General features: G+C 46.5%; 1 protein-coding gene across 2 annotated transcripts in view; it reads left to right on the forward strand.

Annotated features, from left to right (window-relative positions):
- FGF18 (fibroblast growth factor 18) overlaps positions 1 to 20989 on the forward strand; it is a 75713-nt gene that overhangs the window by 28162 nt on the left and 26562 nt on the right. For both annotated transcript variants that reach the window (XM_054168406.1, XM_009905746.2), the window contains one exon: positions 1227 to 1407. In XM_054168406.1, coding sequence (XP_054024381.1) covers positions 1227 to 1407 — 181 coding nt within the window. The remainder of the gene's footprint in view (positions 1 to 1226; positions 1408 to 20989) is intronic.

Here is a 20989-nt window from a genome sequence, read left to right on the forward strand (position 1 = left end):
AGATTTAATCTCTTACACACAAGTAGTACACAGCATTAGAACTCACCAGCAGCGAGTAGATTTTGAATGGTCTTGGTCAAATTAAAAACTTCCTGTTGTGTGGTGCCTGTGCCACTTGATAATCTTCTGGTTTTGCTTTCCAAATGATGTATTGTCCTGTGAAGGGAAGTCTGGCACCAAAATATTGCCCACCTATGAGTTAGGAGTGGACAGCGTGGTGGTGCAAATACTCTCAGGGACAAGTTGTGGAGTAGTCTCTGGGCTTTCATACTGTTTGGGTGTGAAGTGCTTTTGGATACATGCTGCTTGGCCTCCCCTTTGGGAGAGAATCTTGAGAACGTCTGGGTTGTCTGGTCCTCTGACCTTGGGCAAGACAAGATGACTCTCTGGAAGCAAAAGCAGGGATCTTGTTTCGTTGTTTCTTGGCAACAGTTAAGATAGGAAACAAGACCTCCAGAGAAGGGCAGATGTGTTAGAGAAAGTTTCTGGTAATAGTTTAAGGCCATAGTGCACTAAGGTTAAATTAATTCATTGGTCAGAAAAAAAAGATGAAGTGGCTTATGGACCAGCCCCATGCTGATAACAACCTTGCAGCTGGGTGTGCTGATTTGGCTCTTGTTGGTCCTCATGATCTCTCCCTAAGCCATGGCCCTTTTGAGGGGAACAGGTATGCATCCATAGACAGACACCAGTGAGATGGCTTCACTGAAAAGCAGAGCTGGCAAAACCTTTAGGCTGAAGAGTGCCCATGTACAACTGACACTTTTATCCCAGTAGTTTTTATGCCTGTGCAAAGCTAGAGTCCAGTCTGCTAATGTCAGCAGTGAATCCAGGGAATCAGTGGTGCTGTCGAAGGTGAACCACAAATTCTCTGCAATGGACTTGTCCATGCCCTTTTTCCCACACGTGTCTTTTAACCTGGTAGAGGCTATGGCCAGAGTGGCTGACCAGGATTAAATCAAAGCAGGCCTGAGTAGAAGTGTTTACTTGAGCCCCCCCAGTTTGATTGTAAATACCCAGGTCTAGTTTACTGTCAAGAGCCACCCCTGCCTAGAATTCCATGTTGAGTGCCTGATATTGTGGCCACATCTCTCAAGACAAGGGCAGCCAAATCCCAGACCTCTCCTGCCACGTGCCCATTGCCAGATTGGTTTGAAGTCTTTCTGTCCAAAAGGCTTGTTTTGTTTCATGGCCTGTCCTGTTCTGTCTCTCCCAACCTTGCTCAGATGTTTGCTGCCGAGGAGAATGTAGATTTTCGGATACACGTGGAGAACCAGACGCGAGCGAGGGACGACGTGAGCAGGAAGCAGCTTCGGCTCTATCAGCTCTACAGCAGGACAAGCGGGAAACACATCCAAGTGCTCGGCAGGAGGATCAGTGCCAAAGGAGAAGATGGAGATAAATATGGTAAGAATATTTACTGCGATCCCCCAGGCTCCGAGTCGAGGGGTTTAATGCTGTACATTGGGCTGAGAACCTCCCAGGAGAAAAATATGAGCAAAAAGAAAGCAGGATCAAAGGGAACATCCCCCCCCAAAAAATTTCTGTGTTAAGAACATGGAAATTTATTAGTGTGTGATGGTGCTTGAAGAGAAATATCTTCTGCTGCCTGATGGATGAGCTCACAGTGTGTCTATGTAACTCATAAATGGTACCGAGGTTGGTGATCTGGATTGTTCTTTCCCCATGAACTCTGGGATCAAGTTTGGGTGTATCCAGTATTTCAATGAAGTGCTCTTGGCTTTCTAGGCTTTGGGGATATTTGATTTGAGCTGAAATTAAACAGACATTGGAGCTTTGAGTGTTCCCCAGAGCTTAAGTTGAATCATGAGGCTGTGGATCCTGCAGGAATGCATATAATTGAACGTCCCCTGGGCTAGCAGAATGTTCAGCTATTCTCATGGTGATTTGCACACAAGCAACATGCTAGAGGTGGTGCTGGCAGGCTGGATTATAACAACCTGCAATTCTGGTCCGCTTTGAGATGGTTGTGGCAAAAATGCTTTTCCTCAAGGCAGTTGCTAGAAGAATTTTAGGGCTGTTCAGAGAACTGGTCCTTTTTCTTTTAGGGATGTACCTTCATGTGTTGCTGCAAAGGTGTGCGTATGCATTGGCTGGTGTGCACGTTCACATGAGATTAACTTCATATGCAGCACTGGTGAGGTGGGCTATTATGATGGCAGGTCAATATCTGGGAACAGTTGTTCCCTCAGGAGCTTCAGGCAGGATGGGGTACACTCTGTGCCTAGCGCTGAGGGCAGTGACTGCCATTGCCAACATGGGCAGAGGAGCAAGGTGAGCAGTGCCATGGGAAGTGACAGCTACAGAGCACCTGGCTGGTGTGAAATGAACTCCCACAGCTCTTGAGAAGAGTCAGCCAGTTTTTCAGAGAAAGCCCTGCCCTGAGGTCTCATCAGCCTTGTCCTTTGTCACTCCCAATTTTCCAGATAAAACAGGAGTGTAAAGTGCCACTTGGCTGCTAATTATTGTGTCATTTGATTGCATTCATCCCCTTCAGGTTTGATATGTAAACCAGTGGCTGCATGCTGGCTGCTGCCTGCCCAGGGAGCTCTCATGCCCAGGGTGACTGTCAGGTAGTGTGATGTGGTTTTCCTCTTCATGAAAGAAGGCAGCATTTACAGTGGGGTGCAGCAGGGAAGTGTGCCCGTGAGCAGCTGACAAGTGCTAATTTATGTGTCAAAGCCCATCTTGTCCCCTTCATACATATGCAATCGTGTCTGAACAACAAATCCCCACGCAGGAGCGCGCTCCTGACCGCCGCCCATGCTGCACAATTGCAGAGCCCAGGATTTTCAGCCTGACGGCTCCTTGGTGCCAGTGTTGCTGCTTACCACCAAATTCTCTCCACTCCTGGACAACCCAGCATGCTCCAGCCATGGAGACCATTTGCTGACACCCCACCCTGCTCCCTCCTCTGTGCCTCCTAATGAAAGTCCTTGACATGTCAGGTTGCAAAGCCTTCCCATCCCTAGCCCTGCTGAAAGGTTATGGAAATCTGTTCAGCATCTTGCTTGGCACAGGAACACTTAGAGCATGATAATCGGGGAGACAGTGAGGTGGGACATGGAGGTCCAGGATGTGACCATGCAGAGCTCCTAGCTGTGATAATGAAGGGGGGAGAGATGTCAGAGTTACTGAAGTGAGAACCATCTGTGTTACAGCCAAAACTGGATACAAAGGCAATGACACAGGATTCATTATGTGCTAGAAACCCCTCCCCCCGAGGCATTATTATGGAGTAACCTTTGATCAAGACCAGAGAGAGGCTTAAACCTGGTCTGAGGATCTCAACAGTTGCAAACTTTTGATCCACATCTCCGTCTTGCTGGTTGGGTCTGCCTCTGCAGGAGGACACCTTTCCCCTCGTGCAGCAGCAGATGGGTGGTTTTCCTCCTGCCCTTTTTCTCTCCCCTCTTTCACTGCCTGGATGATGGCACAGTGAGTCAGAGCCAGGCTTGGCACTGGGCAGTGCCCAGCTCCTTTCTTGGCTACATTGCCCTTGCAGACGGTGCAGTCTCCCACAGCTTCTCCACTGTCTTAACCCTGTCCCCAGTGACAGGGGATATGATGGTGGAGGTGACATGAATTGTTGTCCTAAGGATTATAGCTGGGAAAAGCTCTGTGAAACTGAGCAAAAGCCCATGTCTGACAAAAGGCAAAAGATGTGGGAAAAGGGGCCCGAGAGCTGGTTCCTGCCCCGAATTCTCCCAACATCTCAGTCGGATTAAGAGAAGGTAGCATTAGGCAAGGGCAGACTCAGTTTTGACGTGGGCAGCTCTGTGGAGCAGGTAGCTATGGCTGGGGTCCATAGTGCTCATCACCAGCAATTAGCAGTTGCAAGTTTTAGGAACTGGGGAGCTAATAACATTTTAGCAAATCTCCTCCCATACATTCACAACTGGTTAAAGAACAGTGTCCAAGTGAAGAGATGCCTTTTTTTTTTTTTTTTAACATATACAGCTTCCAAATGGCTGGTGTGGGAGGGGTGTCCTGCCTTTGAAGGCAGGTTAGTTTTATTGCAAGGTTTTATTGACTTCTGTAAAACTTCTCACCTCTCGGTTGAAGAGAATGCCCAGAAAAGAAGGGAGGTGGCAAGTCTCAGACAGAGAGTTGCTCATTTCTAAGTAGCCACCATGAGAACAACAAAATGACCAGCCAGCCCTGGTCCAGGGAGAGAAGATACCAGAGGGCTGGGGGGGATTGGCTGGAGGAAAGCCCCTGGAATGTTTTATCTAGGTCTGCAAATGCCATATGCAAGGTAAAAAGCATGCTCTGCAATGCTTCGCTTTGCTGCCATAACAATCCTGGTATGTAGGTTTTGGCATATGTGTTCTTTGGGGCCAAGATCTGGCCCCATGTGTCAAATTATTAAATGGCAAATTAAGTCAGTTAATAGAATTAATTGAGTCGATGTAATCCTTTTAATCAGATGGATTTGATCCCTTCTCAGATGAATTAGAATCCATTAACAGATAAGTCAATTATTGGGCTAAATTAAATCTAATAATAATAATGCCTGCTGCTCACAGCAATGCTAATTAATCTAAATACACTTACCTATCTCCCAAGGTTGCATGGGGTTTTTTTTAGGGTTTAATTGATGTTCCTAAAGTGCTCTGAGATCTTTAGATAACAGACGATCTATGTGAGCAAAATATTATCTCTTAACAGAGTATAAACTAATTAAGAGCCTGATCTATTTACAGATTGCATTTTTACTTTAATCTCTTCGACCTATTCAGAAGGAGTTTGCACTGGCCCAGAAAAACAATATTCCTGTTATAAGCTTATTATTACTTTACAGGTTCCTAAGTGGTCTTTTCATTCAGAAAATGAAAGGGGGAAGGAGAAAAAAAACAACCATTAAAATGCTGACAAAAAAAAAAAAAGAAGAAGAAGAAAAGGACCTGGAACCTTTATATTCTACCTCCGATAAATGGTACAGATAGGGAAGAGAGGGATCAGTGACCTGAAACCTTAGATCCTTTCATTTATTTTCATTTCACAAAAGGCAGAAGACATTCTATCCTGTTTGTTCACGATCTGTGTATCCGGCGCAGTCGGGGAGACAGAGCTCTCTTGGTTGGGTGAAGGCATTTTTTGCCTCATTTGTATTTCACAGCCATGTGATTTTGGGTTTAATTTGTCCCCGGCTACTGCTGTCCTGTGGACGATAAGAAGTGATAGCCATCAGGAGAGAGGCGAGGGGCATGCCAGAGGCCTTTGGGCTTGCCCTCTCTGGGGAGGTAACTTTTCTTTGTTGTGAGTGCTTGAGGGTCCTGATGACTGGCACAGAATCATTAAAGTTGGAAAAGACCTCTAAGATCATCAAGTCCAACCGTCCATGTGGTGGAATATGTAGGCAGATGATTAGTTGGTGTGTTCCAGGTCACTATCCAGGGGTATTTTGTCTGTTCACCCAGAGGCTATCATAGTTTAAAAAAATCCTCTTGGGTCCCCTAGAATGTTACAAACCATCTATTTTAAAAACCTTCTGATTTATCAACCTTCTAGTCTGTGACATGGGAGGCATTGTCTGAGGACAGCCGACGCAAGGGACAGCTCACAGCTATGACAGCTTTCCTTCTCAGCACCCTGTTGTCCCAAATCTGGGTTCTTTACCCTGTGTGCAAGAACCAGTCGACACACAGAGTTAAGACACTTGTTTCATTCCATTTCTGCACAGAAAACGATGCTATGTGATAAAGAAACCTGATTTGTGACAACATCACCACTGCCAGCGTTTTCAGCCACCCAAGGGGGCGGACTCTGAGTGATGAAGTCCCCTTGAAGAGTCCCCTGAGTTCAGTGCTTTTTAGCTGAGGGCTCCAGAGATGCTCCTGGGACAGGAGGTTTTGGGGAGGTTAACAGGGTTTACTAACAGGGTGTCAACAAATCTTGGGTCAGGAGGACCAAGGAGGGAAGCAAATTTAAAGAGGTGCTGCAGGCATGATGCCGGGCATTGCCTCCACGTGTCATGGGCATTCCTGGTACAGAACATCACACTCTGTACACATGTGCTTTTTTGAGGGTGTGGGGAAAGCAAGGAGCTTGGGGAGATGGGTGCCTCCTTCCCGGGGCCACCCCAGCCTGGGTGATATTCTCGGCAGCTTGTAGTCCCCGCCTTCTGTTCTGGCTGGAGCTTCCCAGAGATGCCAGTGGACAAGCCCATGGAGAGCACATTACAGCTGTCTAGACATCAGCCACACTCCATCCCGCCAGAGATTTCATTTGTGGTAGAAGTGGGCTCTGTTCCATGAGGAGGTGTAATATGTGTGGAAAATATTATTATAGCAAAATAGCCTCCTTTAATTGACTCTACATTTTGCAGGATGCCTTCCTAGGTTTGGGTAATCCTGTGCTCTCCAGAATTAATGAGCTGACATAGCACTTCTTGGGGTTTGGCAGCCTGACAGCTAATTTAGAACTCCCTAAACTCATTTCACTAATGACTCCCATTTGTTCTATCTCAAAGCCTGGAAACAAATGCAAAATACCAGTGCCATTGTCCCATCTTTAGCAAGTCATTCTTTCCCCTCGGTGTTTCTGGCACCTTAACAGCAAGCTGTCTTGGGAAACCTGATTAACCCTTTCCATTCCCAGAATAGTTAAAATCAATTTTGATCCCCCTCCTGGGATGAAGAAACCTATAAACTCTTCATGGCTGGAAGGCGCGAGGAAGACGAAAGATGTATCCCGAGTTGCAAATGGGGTTAGTTAAATAAAGCTGTATTTCCACAGGCTGGGAATTCAGAATCCTGCTTTTCTTCCCAGGAACCAGGTATATGCAGAGGGACTGTTCGTCCCTGGGCAGCCCAGGTCCATGCCCCACACGAGCTGTGATTCCCTTTGTAATTTATTCCACTGACCATCAGGATGGCTGTTTCCTATTTAAATGCTGTATCACTGCCTCCAGTCTCTTCCCATTACAGTTTTGACATGACAACAAGACAAATAATTTTTTTAAAAGACCTTTTATCTTCTAAATCATTTATTTTCACTTACTTAGCCCGGGGGCAGAGCTGACCTCAGCGACGGGGATGATCATTCACCGTGGCAGCTGTACAGTCATATGGGTCCTGGGGACTGGCCTGAGCCACAGAAGCCTTCGCCCTCCAGCTGCTGTGTTGTGGCTGTGGGTGTTTTCCCTTCTTGCCCAACGTCCCCTGGCTGCCTTATTGATTCCACCACCCACCCGTTAAAATATCGTCCCTTCTCAGGGGGGCAGTGGTGGAGTTTTCTTTGGAAAGCAGGCATAGGGATGAACTGGAGTGTGTTGCTTTGTTGAACCGTGCGTGGAGTCAGTGGAGCTGGGGTGGAGATGGAGCTGGGACTGGGATAAGGACTGGGGCTGAAGCTGTGGCTGGAGATAGGGCTGAGGCTGTGCGTGGGACTGGAGGAGCCTTTGCTGTCCTCACTATCCAGGAGACTCTGAGAGGTTCAGCAGACATTCGAAATGCACCATAATAATTTTATATGAGCCATCTGTACATTTAAGATGTTTTTCTTTTTTATTCTGCCATATTCTGTGCCTGTGCCAGGCTAGGGGAAAGCTCTGCTTAGACATGTTGGGAAGTTTAGGGAGAAAAATCCAAGCCTTTTGCATTTTGATTCATGACAAACCTATTTCAAACGATGTGTTTGTTGCCAATTTCCTTTGCTTTTGTTTTTGACAGCTGCTACCTCAAACTCCCACTGTGACCAGTGTCACACCTGAAGTTCAGCTCTTTCTTCATCAGTCCCTGTTTGGTACCTGTAGTAAACACAAAAAGTCGTCTTTATTTTATCTTTGACACTACAGGGATTTTTGATAACCCTACTTCTGGACTTTGAGATGGCTTAAAGAAACTTCACTTTCATGGAAACAAAACAAAAATCGTCTTTCAGCTCTGTGTCCAAACTTCAGATCTCCAGGTTTGGAAAACAACAGCCTGTTTAGTAAATGCTAAGGACCCAGAAATAATGAGGAGAAATAATGTAGAGGTCTGCTGATAATTAGTCATTTTTAGTTTCTGTGTGGAGTAGAAAGCAAGCTACAAAGTGAAAAAAATCTTTATTTTCATGCAAGTCATAAAAGGGTTTTTGTTAACAGTTTGTGTGTGTGTGTGTGTGTGTGTGTGTAATTCTGTGCTGTGATTTAAGTGTTCCCATTAGAAATGCAGAATAGGAAATAGGATCCCATCTGTGAGCAATTTAGGAGGAAGTGAGACAATGGAGTCGATTGCTGCTTCAGTTTAGATAATCAATACAAATATTATTAGTATAGTGATTTATCTTCTGAGACACGTTATGAAAATGTGAATGCCAGACCCTGAAGACAGGTCAATATGATATTATCTGTTCTTGCTTTGCTGTGATTACCTTTTTTTCCCATGAAGCTTGAGCAGCTGCTTGACTAAATGTTCTTCCTTGGCTGTGATGAAACAATGCAGGAACAAAGTTGAGGCTTCCCTTTCTCCTCTGTGACTCTGAAAACCTATGGTGCATATTAGTACAAGCACTACTTTGATCTGATATTTGTACCTAGGGACTGCTGGGTGGATACTGGGAGGTGGTCTTTAAGGTGCCTTCCAACCCAGCCAACTCTGTGTTGAAGATCTGGAAGGAGTTTGCATAATTTTGAATATATTTCTAGGCCATGAGTGGCTGTGTGCACAAATACTGGGAGAGTTCCTTCGACTTTGTTGCAGTTGGTCCATGTTAGTGTCTGTCATCAAGGCTTGGATTGTGGTATCCGAGGTTCTCCTATATCAAAGCATTTGGCCAGTCATGAATTCAAGTTGGTTCTCGAGATGCAACCAAAAGTACCCTGTGAATAGGCTAGTCTTCATTTCTTACAGGTTTTTATTTCAATTGCTTTTGCTTTGGAGATGAGGGAAGGAAAACATCATCCGCAAATTGCCTTATGAATTTTGGCTTTGGTGTACGTTTTACTATGCATGTTATCAAGTGCCTGCAAATCTGTCCTTCAGAAGAAGCATTTGGAGGAAATCAAAAATTGCAACAATCTCATTAAGGACGTGCCTAATTAAAGACAGGTTGGGAAATTCAAAACTTGGTGTGTAAAGAGCACATGTCTGCTTGAGGAGAACATGGCATCTCCCTAGGTTGCTGTTGGAGAGACCAAAAGCCATCATTGTGCTTTGCTGGATACTTACTCTTGGTGGAGTTAAGCCAAGTTGCTCAGCTGTATCATCTCCTGCACTTCACTCTGCCCAGGTTAGATGGTGGGACACTGAGGCTGGGTCCTCTAGACAGAGGAGAGAGAAGGACCTTTGCTCCTCATGTATAATGAAGTGGCATGAATTTCATCTTCTCAGTCTCTTTGTGTGTGTCTCTCTCATCTCTAAATCAAGGGTTGCACTGTTCCCTCACCTCACCATCAGGATAAAAGCATTACAAAGGGAGAGATGCTAAAGAGGTGGTGGAAATGGAGACCGCATCTCCAGCCTGGTTAGAAGTAATCATCTGGTGTTTTTAGGTGCTGTGAGACTGTTCCTCTTTTCAGGTTGGGGTTTCCTCAAGAAAGGTGTTAGACTTTGTAAAAAACTAAGGCACTTTAATCGCTCAGATTTCACCTCAGCTATTTCAAACCCAGATAGTCAGGAATTTCCGCAGCTGCGAGGTGGAGCACAGCAAACATTAGCAAGGCCAGCAGCATTGCCTGGCTGTCTGGAAGAAGAGGGAAGAGCCTGGGCCCTTCAAAACTGCACCAAGCCTTGGGCTCAGCGGAAAGGTGAAAAATAATGATGCTGCGAAGAGGGGAAATTGCTGATGCATGACGCTCAGAACTCTGGAAGAGTCCAAAAAGGGAGCTGAAAACACCCCCCAAACATGACTATCTGTGGCTTGAACGAAATAGTGTCCGATCAGCATTCAGAAACCGCTGAATTCAGGCCGTTCCAATACTGGCATTTTCCAGAGTGCCTGCCAGTCGGATGCTGAGGAGAACACGTGTAGAGTGTCTGCGGTCTCGGCGCTCACAAGAAGGGGAAGTCAAGCTGGAATTGAAGAGAGTGAGAAGGCCCAGTAAAACCCCCCCTGTTTTCTTACAGTGAGGAGAAGAAGGAGGTGTTGGGGTTGGAGGGAGACTGTTGCATGGCTGCACGCTATGAACATCACTTTTGATGAGCTATGCCAGCAATGAATAGCGTGTGCTTTGGTCCCTGATGAATTTAAAGTATTTTCTGAATGCCTGTAGCAGACAATTCATGTTTTTATGGTGATGTAGGAGCTCAGACTTTCTAAATATCTCCCGAGCTTTGTGTCCCTGACTTCTGCTCTCATTGCTTTGAGGATGTGTCAGTCATTTGCTGTTGCTACCTGGAGTGGTTCACCTTGAAGAATCACTGGGTAGTGCTCATATTTATTTTGCTCTGGTTTCTGAGAACTGAAGCGAGTGTCTGACAGGCCTTCTCCCCCACTCGGCTCACAGTTGCCAAAATGAGTGCCTTTCCTCCCAGAGCAATAAGAAAAAAATCCTGCCATCTGCCATGACCTTGCCTTCTAGCTGTAGTGAGTTTTGGATCTTCTCCAACAAGCAGTTTCCCACCAATCACAACTGGATGGCAGCTGCGCTAGCTGGAAGGATCCAGCCCCAGGTAGCTCCATGGAGAGGAGTTCTTGTGTTCTGATGCTGCTCAGCTACTTCTGTTCCTCATCCAAGAGCTAGGCTGTTGGGATGGAGGAGGAGCAGATGTTGCGCCTGAACGGTGCAATGCTGACGCACACCGCTGGCGTTTTGAGCATATGGAAGGAGACATAAGCTTGGCATCCTGGCTCAAATTGGCATGGCTGGTGTGGTTTGGTTTATACCTGATGTTCTCAAGTGCTTTTGGAAGGACAAGCAGGAGAGGAAATGCGTGGTTGGTGAAAGGAGCTCTAGCAGCAGCGAACATCACCCACAGCCTCTGAAGGTGGTGAAGGACCTAAGAGGCAGTAGGGAAGAGCTAAGAATAGGCTGGCATGTAAACACCACATACATCTGAAAAAATAATGTCCAAATGGCCTCAGTGCTTGGCCAGGGACAGTTGTGAGGCTCACGGTGTGTCCATGCTCCCTGTATGGTATGGGTGTGCGTGCTGAAGCAGGCTGAGGGGTGCTTTGAATTCTGAGTTTCAGATCACACATTGTGACAGAGGGGGAACTGTACAGCTGCTGGAAGCTGGGCTTGCCCTGTTGGGATCAGCGATGCTGTCCCAGCTTCCAGCAGCAAAGGAGCTTGCCTGAAGGTACTTCCAGTAAAATCCCAAATAACATTTCTGCTGGTTGCATGGAGGGATCACAGGGCTGGATCTCTGTGAAAATCTGAGGCCTGATTATCCTCTTTCCTACACTCATGAAACTCCACCGACTTCAGCAGAGCTGTTCCTGGAGCTCCTGTGTGAGACTGAAAGGAGATTAAGTGCCCAGCAGTGCCTCCCATTCCTCCTGTGTCTTGCACCTTTGTTAAGACCTTGCATTTCAAACCATTTTAGCCGGTGGGAGGCAAATCAAAGCTGTTAGGTTTTAGCTGGTGACAATGGTGGGGTGCTGTGTGGTGTGCCCAGCCCCTTGCCTTTGTGCCACGTTTGCTCAGCGGTGATTCTGGCCTTTATTTCATTTGCTTCTGCATCTGCATTTGTAACCAGTTTTTTTTTTCAAGTTGAGTTTCTGACTGGTGACTCATTAGGAGTAAATAGGCAAAAGGATATTGACTTTACACCTACTAATTTGGGGGTGCTAACAAGCAAATGTAAGAGCTGTATAGTCACATTCCACCTGGGAGGACTGGAGGAGGGGAGATAAAAAGCCTTGCAAAGAAACTGCACTTTTGTTTCTGGTTCCTAGCCTTGGTTGCTCTTGCAACCGTAATGAGTTTGGGTGAATATTTGATGGGTCACGTTGCTGTAACCTGTTTTGAGGAGAGATTGAGAGACCTGGAGCTCCTTAGCCTGGAAAAGAAAAGACTGAGAGAGAAATCTTACAAATGCTTATAAATATCTAAAGGGTGGAGATCATGAAGATGGGGCTAGGCTGTTTGCAGTGGTGGCCAGTGGTGGGACAAAGGACAACAGGTACAAACCAGAACACAGGAGGCTTCACTTGAACTTAAGGAGAAACTTCTTTCATTTGAGAGTGCCAGAGCACTGGAACAGGCTGCCCAGAGAGGTGATGGAGTCTCCTTCTCTTGAGACTTTCAAAACCCACCTGGAGGCAATCCTGTGCAGCCTGATCTAGGTGAACCTGCTTCAGCAGGGGACTTGGACTAGATGTTCTCCAGAGGTCCCTTCTAATTCCCACCATTCTGTGAGTCTTTGATTCTGTGATTGAGCATCACTGGGACTTTCTAGCACTGGAACTGTTAGACCTGTGTGGGCATGAGAAGAAGCTGAGATCCTAATTAGATGATGGTAAGTATGTTCCCTCAGAAATGAGGTGCCCTTTACAGCAGCTGGCGGAACAAACCCTTCTTCCTGTGGCATATGTGAGTGCAGGGATGCGACGGATGAGTCAGGATGTGTGTCGCTGCCAGTGCTGGCGTGCTGTACGGGTGCCACTCTCTGGAGTGGAGATGAAGACCTAGAGCAGCTTTAATACAGCTGGTGTAGGTACCAACAGCAGCCACCATCAGTAGTGTGGGATGTCCATCAGACAAATGTGACTCAGTGTGGCTGCGGGAACAACAGAGGCTCATGGTCACCACCATGATCAGGCCTGAGGTCTGTTCGCAGTGTTGCTGGTGCTGGGGCCCGGGTCAGCTGCAGATGTGTCCATCCCCACATGTCTGATGCACTGACCACACACCCCTAGATATGCTTAAATCAAAACAAGGATGGCAGTGTTCTTGGGAAGAGCAACCTATTGTAGGGGAGCTGGGGCACAGCTAATGAAAGATGTCGTCCAGCCTTGATGGCCCTTCTCTGAGCAAAGGGTTGAGCTAGATAACCTCTGGTGAGCCTTCCCAGCCTAAATAATTTTGTGATTTGATGAGTGTCTTTCCACAGTGATAATAGTGAGTGTCCCTCAACACTGACAGTCAGAACAGAGCTAACAAAGTCATCAGTGGCCCATTGCTTAGAAAGCAGTGGTTCTCCTTTAGATGTATTCAGTGGGACCCTTAGGAAGTGTCTTCTTGTGGTTTGTGTCTCCTTTTTCTCCTTGTGATATTGGTATTGGGATTTTAAGAATTTGTGTTATTTTAAAGATTGGATGTATTTAAAAAGCTGGACTGCAAAGTTCTCTATTCTACTACTTCAGTGCTTTTGCTCTTTCCCTCAGCTCAGGGTGACCTCCTTAAATCTGTAAAGATAATAGCATCTTCACAAGGGTTTATTATAAACTGGGTTTATCCTAAAAGGTGTGTGCTGTGGCATGGAGAGGCATACTACAGAGCTATCTTGACTCCTTTCTGGACACAAACTGGGTTTACTGTGTGCTTTGAATGGAAGGAAGGAGTCCCCAGTCCTGCTGTATCCGATGCCAGGCTCCCTTTCACCACGTCCTGCTCTGTGGTTGTGATTTCCACCCTCATACCTCCTCCTTGGTGCCTGACCCGACTGCAGCCAATCTCTCTCTCTCAGCAGGAGGACTCTGAGGAAATGCAGCAAACTTCTGCTGCTGGGACTAAATTGCTGTGCTCTGTAACAGCAAACTGTCTTGAACTAATTGACAGGCAGCTTTAAATGTGCGTCCATCAAGCAAATATATTGATTTATGTTTTTCCTCTCTTACTAAGCACTAAGCAGCTTCCAGCATGGTTTCCTCCCCAAGAACTGGATAATTCATCTATTGTTTAGTAAAATTGGTGGGCAGTTTTGACCTCTATACAATTGTTTCAGTACCTTGAGGGATGAAGGAGTTTCTTCTACTCATATGAGTGTTCGACCATTTAAAAAAAAAGCAAAACAACAACAACAACAAAAAACCCAACCCAAACCCACACACACAACAACAAAAGGTGATCCATTTTCTCTGGATGTCTTTGAAAGAAGCTTAGTTTAGAGACAGACTGGAGAGAAAGGCTATTGATTTTGTTTGACCTCCAAACAGACTGCGGTCAGTGTATTTTCCCCGTTGGAAGCGGTTCAGGGCTCTGAATTTCCATGTCAGCGTTTGTATTCTGAAGTGCACTGGAGCTTTTGCTGCTTCTTCAATAAACAGCAGGCTGCAGAGAAGGGTAGTGCTGGTGTATATATGTATTTCCCTCTGGATCTGCCTGGCCTTTCTTTTTTTTTTCATGTAGAACTGGGTCCTGTTGCTGATTAAGCATTTACAAGTCTCTTTTTATTGAACCTCATGCAGGTTATTGACTTTAGCTGAGACTCCAAGCAACAGTTCTGTAATCCCTGTCTTGCTTTTTCCAGTGCTGAACCAGGACCTTTCCCAGCCTCATGCCTGCACCAGCACCCGCAGTCGTGCCTGGCACGAGAGGGGATACCTTCCTGCACACAGTAATAAACCCTCTCAGAAATGCTGTTTCCTGAATGTTCTCTACCTTTACATAGGAAAGCCTTCCTGACTGCACTTAGTCCCCTGCAGTGGAACAGAGTATTCTGTTTGGTGACTTCTGTAGCACTGGAAATGCTCTGCTCCCTACAGCTTTGTGTAGTTCTGTCAATGTTCCTCTAAAATGGATTGTGAGAGCTGATGTGCCCTTCCTCTGGCATTCAGCTATCAAAGAGTGGCTTCAAGGGATGGTAATACCTGTAGGATGTGTTGATTGTCAGATTTCTAAATGAACTTCTCAGAGCTCCTTTGAGGTGAGCAGAGCCAAGGTGTTGACTGGTTATCTCCTTTTAATGTAACGATAATGCTTCATGTGGTGTGGTTTTGGTTCCCGTGCTTCCGCCTGTGCTGCAGCAAATTCAACACAGTGAGTTTGCTGCTGTCAGCACATCAAAGGGCAGCCTGATAAACTCACCATGCTGCTATCACACTGTAGGCAGAGGGTCATTGATGTTGGATACTAGTTGCTGAGCTCCCTTGTTGGCTTTGGCTGCATGAGCTTAATGTCTAATACCCATGGGCAGATGTTCCTCTTGGTCCCAATGCTTCTTTTGAGGGTTGAACTTCTTCGCCACTGCCTGCCTCATGCCCACTTCTAGCTGTGTTTTGGCACAGGGTGGAGGCTGCTGGTGCATATGGGTGAGAGCCTGTGGTGTTTGTGGTCTGCTGACAATTTCACAGCATCAGTTTCTATCTTAAGCACTTAACTTCCCAGAGAGTAATAGCCCGCTGCATCCCTAAAAAATAATGAGTAGTGGAAATTGTGTTTGTGCAGCCTGTGCCAAGTCAAGCTGAGGTTGTGTAACTCTAGTGACTCCTAGGAGCAGGGCTTTAAGGTTCCCCAGAACCTTTTCTTGCTGCTGTTAGCCTAAACTCCCCCTCTCCCTACATCTGAATATTGAATTACATTAACCCTTTGCAAATGGCTCAGCAAACACCTCGGAGAGTGGTGAGAAAGAGAGACCTGTAGCTGTTAAACCTCTGCACAAACATGAGGGCAAGGAGCTGATGGAGTGAGATAGCAGGAGGTGACAGATTCGCTCTCAGCAGTCTTCAGCTACAAGCAGGGCTGAGCCTAACATAGCTCAGTACTGGTCAGCCCACACATCCCCATGGCTGGAGCTGCTGGAGGTGGGTCCCATGGGTGCTGCCTGCCAGCCTCCTGGGCTACCTAGCCATGGTGGGTGCTTGTGTCTACCTTGAGTACTGGTGCTGCTGATTATCCCTCCGCTCCAGCTCCCAAGCCCTGTGTGTGGCGAGTGGTCCCCGCAGCTGGGACTGGGCCATTGGGCAGAAGGGTGCAATGCAGAGGGGCTGCTGTGCTGCCTGGGATGATTTAATAACAATTACTATGACTACAGCAATAATATTCATCAACTGCTACTTGGGAGTGAGTAGTCCTGGGTGTGCAGTCTGGGCACAGACTGGGCTGCTTAGGTGTTGCCCACCTCAAGGCTACCATGGAATCATGCAATTGTTGTTGTTTTGAAAAGACCTGCAAAATCATTGAGTCCAACTGTCAACCTAATACCCCCATGGCTGTTAAACTATGTCCCCAAGTACCATGTCTACATGTTTCTTGAACACCTCCAGGGACAATGACTCCACCACCTCCTGGGCAGCCTGATCCAATTCCTGACCACTCTTTAAGTACAGATTTTTTTCCTAATATCCAGTCTAAACCTCCCCTGGTACAACTCCTCTTGTTCTATCACCTAATACTAGGGAGAGGAGACCAACACCTGCCTCACTGCAACCTCCTTTCAAGTAGTTGTGGAGAGCAACATGAAGATGTAGAACTTCAGGATAGAGTTTAGTGGTCATAGTAGTTGGGTTACAGTTGGACTCAATGATTTTAAAGATCTTTTCCAACCTTTATGATTCTGTGAAGCTTTGCTAATTGATGAGCAGAAAGTTTTGCAAGACCTATGAGTGGTAGGTGATGTTTCAGTAAGATCTGTCTTTGGGAATGTAGGTAATGATAGAATTGCAGAATCCACTGGTTGGAAGAGACGTGTAGAGGTCATCTAGTCCAACCCCCCTGCGGAAAGTGGGACATCCCTACTATACCAGGTTGCTCAGAGCCCTATCAAGCCTGACCATGAATGCTTCCAATACCTCTGTCCAGTGTTCCACCACCCTCATAGTAAAAAACTTCTTCCTAATGTCCAATCTAAATCTACCCTTCTCTAGTTTCAAACCACTGCCCCTTGTCCTATTGCTGCATGCCCTTGTAAACAGTTCATCCCCAGCTTTCTTGTAGATTGCCTTCAGGTACTGGAAGGCTGCTCTAAGGTCTTCCTGGAGCCTTCTCCAGGCTGAACAACCCCAATTCTCTCAGCCTGTCTTGGGAAGACATCAGTGCTATATGTTGTGCTATGGCAGTGGCTTACATAGGTGGTCTCCACCACATTGTGATGGTGGATTAGGAATATGACAGTTTGTTTTTGATGATCTAAATCAAAATCTAAGCACGTACAGAAAAAGCAAAGATGTCCTTGTGTTTTAAGTGCCTGTCATCTGTTTCTAAGAGCTGGATACCAAATTATCCCTTTGATTCTCAAAGGTAATTGTACCTCTTAATTAGCTGGAGAGAAAAAAAACAACACCCACCCCACAGCCTGAGATCTTGCTATATAAATTATAATTAACCCCTTGGCACTGGAAGTTGAGATTTCCTGCCCCCGAGCACAAATGCAAAACGCATTAGCAGCACTTAACGTCAGACCCTCTCGCCCACTGCAGCCGAGGGGTCAGCGCGCTCCCCCATAAATACTGCCACACGCTCAAGGCCCCCAGGAAAATGGCAGGGAAGCCACAGAGACCCGAGGGAAAGCACTAAACACACCATTTGAGGATATTTGACCTGCTTTTTTCTCTGAGCTGCAAATGCCCCAGCGGGAAGGACAACACAGGAATCAGAAAAAAAAACCCCAACAACCCACCAAAGGCAAAGCCTGAGGAGGAGCTGGGAGCCAGGAGCGGGAGGCTTCCCGGCGAGCGGTTTTGTCAGCTGCCATGGCTGGTTGCTCCGCCGTGAGAAGGGCTCTGGGCGCTCCCGCCTCGCACACCTCCAGCACAATCATTGTCTGGTGCCAGACACACTTGGCTGTGCCTCTTGTATGCGCAGCGCGCCGGGCAGGGGCCGGCGGCCACCCACCGCTGTCATTCACCAGCATCCTGCTTTTTTGTCTCCTTTTCAGTCATGCCTGCTGGGGGATGAGCTTTAACTCCTCACACCGGAGGTGGACCTGCGGTGGAGCGCCAGGTCAGGGCAGCTGGAGGCAGGGAGGAGGGAGGAGGAGGAGGAGGAGAAGAAGAGGGAGAACAACAGCATGGCCATTGCTGTGCAGAAACTGGAGGCTGGCCTGGGCCTGCTTGCACCTATGGCTCTTCTCTTCCCACTCCCCTCATCTTCAAAAGGGCTCTGCTCGCTTCATGGCCTTGGTGGAGAGCCAGGCACCTGGCACCTGGTGGGCACTTGGGTTTTGGGAAAACCATCTGCCTTCCCCACCAGGAGCCTGCACAGAATCTTCTTAGTTCATATTTGCCTGTTCTTTTGGTCCTTTGGGGTTGTGGATGGAGAAATGACTCCCTTCTGCCATGGATCAGACCCTGGGTGGCTGCAACTCCGTGCTGGGTATAAGCTCTTGCAGATAATGTGTTGTTTACAAAGGTCTGTCTCTTGACCCATGGACTGTGTGGCATGTCCTCAGGCTCCTGCCTGCTGGTGGTTCAGGTGGTGCGCGTGTCAGGAGCACCAACAGCTCCTCCTGCAGCAGCACTGGTTCACTGCTGCATCAAGTGTGGGGTGACTGATGGTGCTGCCATCAAGTGTGGGTTGATTTGGCCAGCTTGGCAAGCTTCTAAGGTGGCTTAATCCTCCTGTGCAAAGGTGAGGAGCAGCCCCTTCTCTTGGGGCTTGGTACAGAGATGTGGCTGTCAGGACTGCCTGTCAGTCTGCTGTGTGTAGCTGTGGGGAATTTCCTTCTCCTGTCTCTCCAGAGACTGTAGATGGAGATAAGAGAGAAGGGTAACAAGGTGTCCCAGTGATGGGGAAGGACATGCTTACTGGCAAAGGGCAGCAAGTGCTGGAAGTGTTCATTGGGTTTTGTCCCTTGTCTCTGTGGCTAGAGATGTTTAAAATTATATGTGATTAAAAATCTGGCTGAAGAGCCTTCCAAGCTAAATGAGCTCTGTCTATGCATGTTAGGACAGGTACAGGCTGGACACCTACAGCAGTGATGTCACCTGCCACATGGCACCTGCTGCCTCAAGAGACTGTCTCCTGTGCTGGTCCATGGGATCGCTTCCAGGGTGGGGAGAGAAGGAAAGGCACCATAGTGCAAGGAGGAGAGAAAAGGGATGGAAAATTTTGGTTGAAAAGATGGGGCTGAACCTGAGCTTTTTAGGTGACCTGAATCTCTAGAGAAGCTGAAACTGGGCTAAGCAACAAATAATGTAAGACAGGGTTTGTTTTTTTTTTGTTTTTTTTGCTGTCAGTGCTGATTCTTTAAACCCACAATACCCCCCAAAATAACCTATTAGAGAGATTGCCTTGTTCCTTTGCTGCTCTTGTTTATAGCATCACAGATGATGACTGGCTTAGTTTTCTACTTGATTTACTTTTTCTGTGAAGATTTGACATGGGATCTCCATCTCTTAATCCAAACACGGTTTGAATGCAGAATTATATTTGAGACTTTTAAAGCATCTTTATTGAAACATAAAAGTGATTTTACAGTTCTGACAGGTCTTATTTAAACACACAGTGGCAGATGCTTTTTGTCCCAGATGGCTCTAGGGAAAAAAAAAACCCAACCCAAAACAACCACCCAAACAATCAGCTTTTAAAACTTCTCATGCAATTAAAATGCAGTAAAGGGCAAGTCAATAGTCTTGCCTATGCTGTGGACTGGGAGTTTAAGAAAACCCCCCTGATGAATGTATTTCCAAAACTAAATATACAACTTTAAGATCCTAAAGGCAGATTTAATGTGGTATCTGAATTTTGTTGTTGTTTCTGTCACTGCTGCTCTGAGACAAGGTGAAAGAATTGGGCTATGTCTGTGGGCAGAGACCTTTTCAAAGGGGCTGATGGGCACAACCCTATGCCAAGGGGCTGCAACCCAGGGATTTGCTTTGGCTACACCAGGTGGTACAGAAGATCAATTTTTGTCCACCTCTTTCAACCCTTACCCCCAAAAGCAGTCACAGTCTCATATCCTTAGAATCATAGAATTGTTTCAGCTTAAAAAGACCTCTAAGATCATCAGGTCCAACTGTTGACCGAACACTGCCATGGCTATTAAACTACGTCCCAAAGTGATATGACTTATCTAAGAGTGATAGTTTTGGATCCTTCATTGAATAATACATTGGTTTTTATTTGGCAACAATGAGCTTCAGCAGCACAAGCATTAATAATCAGGTATCTTGGAAACTCTGTGTTCATTTGTAAGAAGAGCAAACCCTGTTGAAAATCTTAATGCAGAGGAATTTTCCCCATGTGCCACAACATTTTCTGGTAGGTTGTGCTGCTGCCACCACTCCTCTGGGTTCCAGAGCCACAAGAATCCCACTGAAAACACTGAAGCGTCCTGCAACTTTATTTTTCAGCATATTTTTGCCTTGCTGGAAGAAGGAAAAGTTACAATGAGCCCCTTTGAGAAAGTGCATAGGCACGTTTATAGTCCTAACCATAAAATGAATTGTCACAATTTCAGCTTTTGCTGCACAAAACAAGAAACTTGCTGGGTAGAACTTTACATCTTTGTATACCAGACATGGCTGATAATCTTAACTCAACCAACACTGCAAATACTTTATGCATTTTTCCTGCTTAGCCCCATTTTGGAGCGTTCACAAATACAGCAGTGGAGCCTGGATGGGCTAACTTTTGGAGTACGTGAAACCATTATGGTGCTGGCATGGAGGAGAGATTTATGTGTTTGGGACTCCTTAGTGAGAGGATGTACTGATGTTAACATCACACCTACTTCATCAGTGAAGATCAGCAGCCAGCCGTCAGGCTGCCCAAGAGAGATGGACAAGTGCTTCAGAGTAAATGTGGTCTGTCCTACCCTTCTGGCCCCAAATAAAGCAGCTTTGGAGAAGCAAGAGTACATGGGGTTCCCATAGCCATCATTCTCTGCTTATTGTTATTTTTGTGTATGTCAGTATTTTTGTTGGGTTCATGTGAGACTGGGAACAAGAGAGTCAAAATAACTTCAGCAGGATTTCTTCTTGTGGTAATTCTAACCCTCTGTGGGGTAGGAAAGGTTCATACTATTTCCAGACCCAAGAGACTCCTGTGCTTTGGATGTGTTTCAGCTAGGCACTCAGGGCCAGGTTCTGAGGTCCTTGTCTGTTGGGCTTGACTGTGTCAGTAGGAGTTTATTCAAATGAGAATGATCAAAGACACCAGGGTTTGGCCCTTTATTTTTCATTTTAGGTGCTTTTTCAAGCATAACAGAGCTTC

The sequence above is a fragment of the Dryobates pubescens genome, chromosome 16 (assembly GCF_014839835.1).
Source record: "Dryobates pubescens isolate bDryPub1 chromosome 16, bDryPub1.pri, whole genome shotgun sequence".
Lineage (NCBI taxonomy): Eukaryota > Metazoa > Chordata > Aves > Piciformes > Picidae > Dryobates > Dryobates pubescens.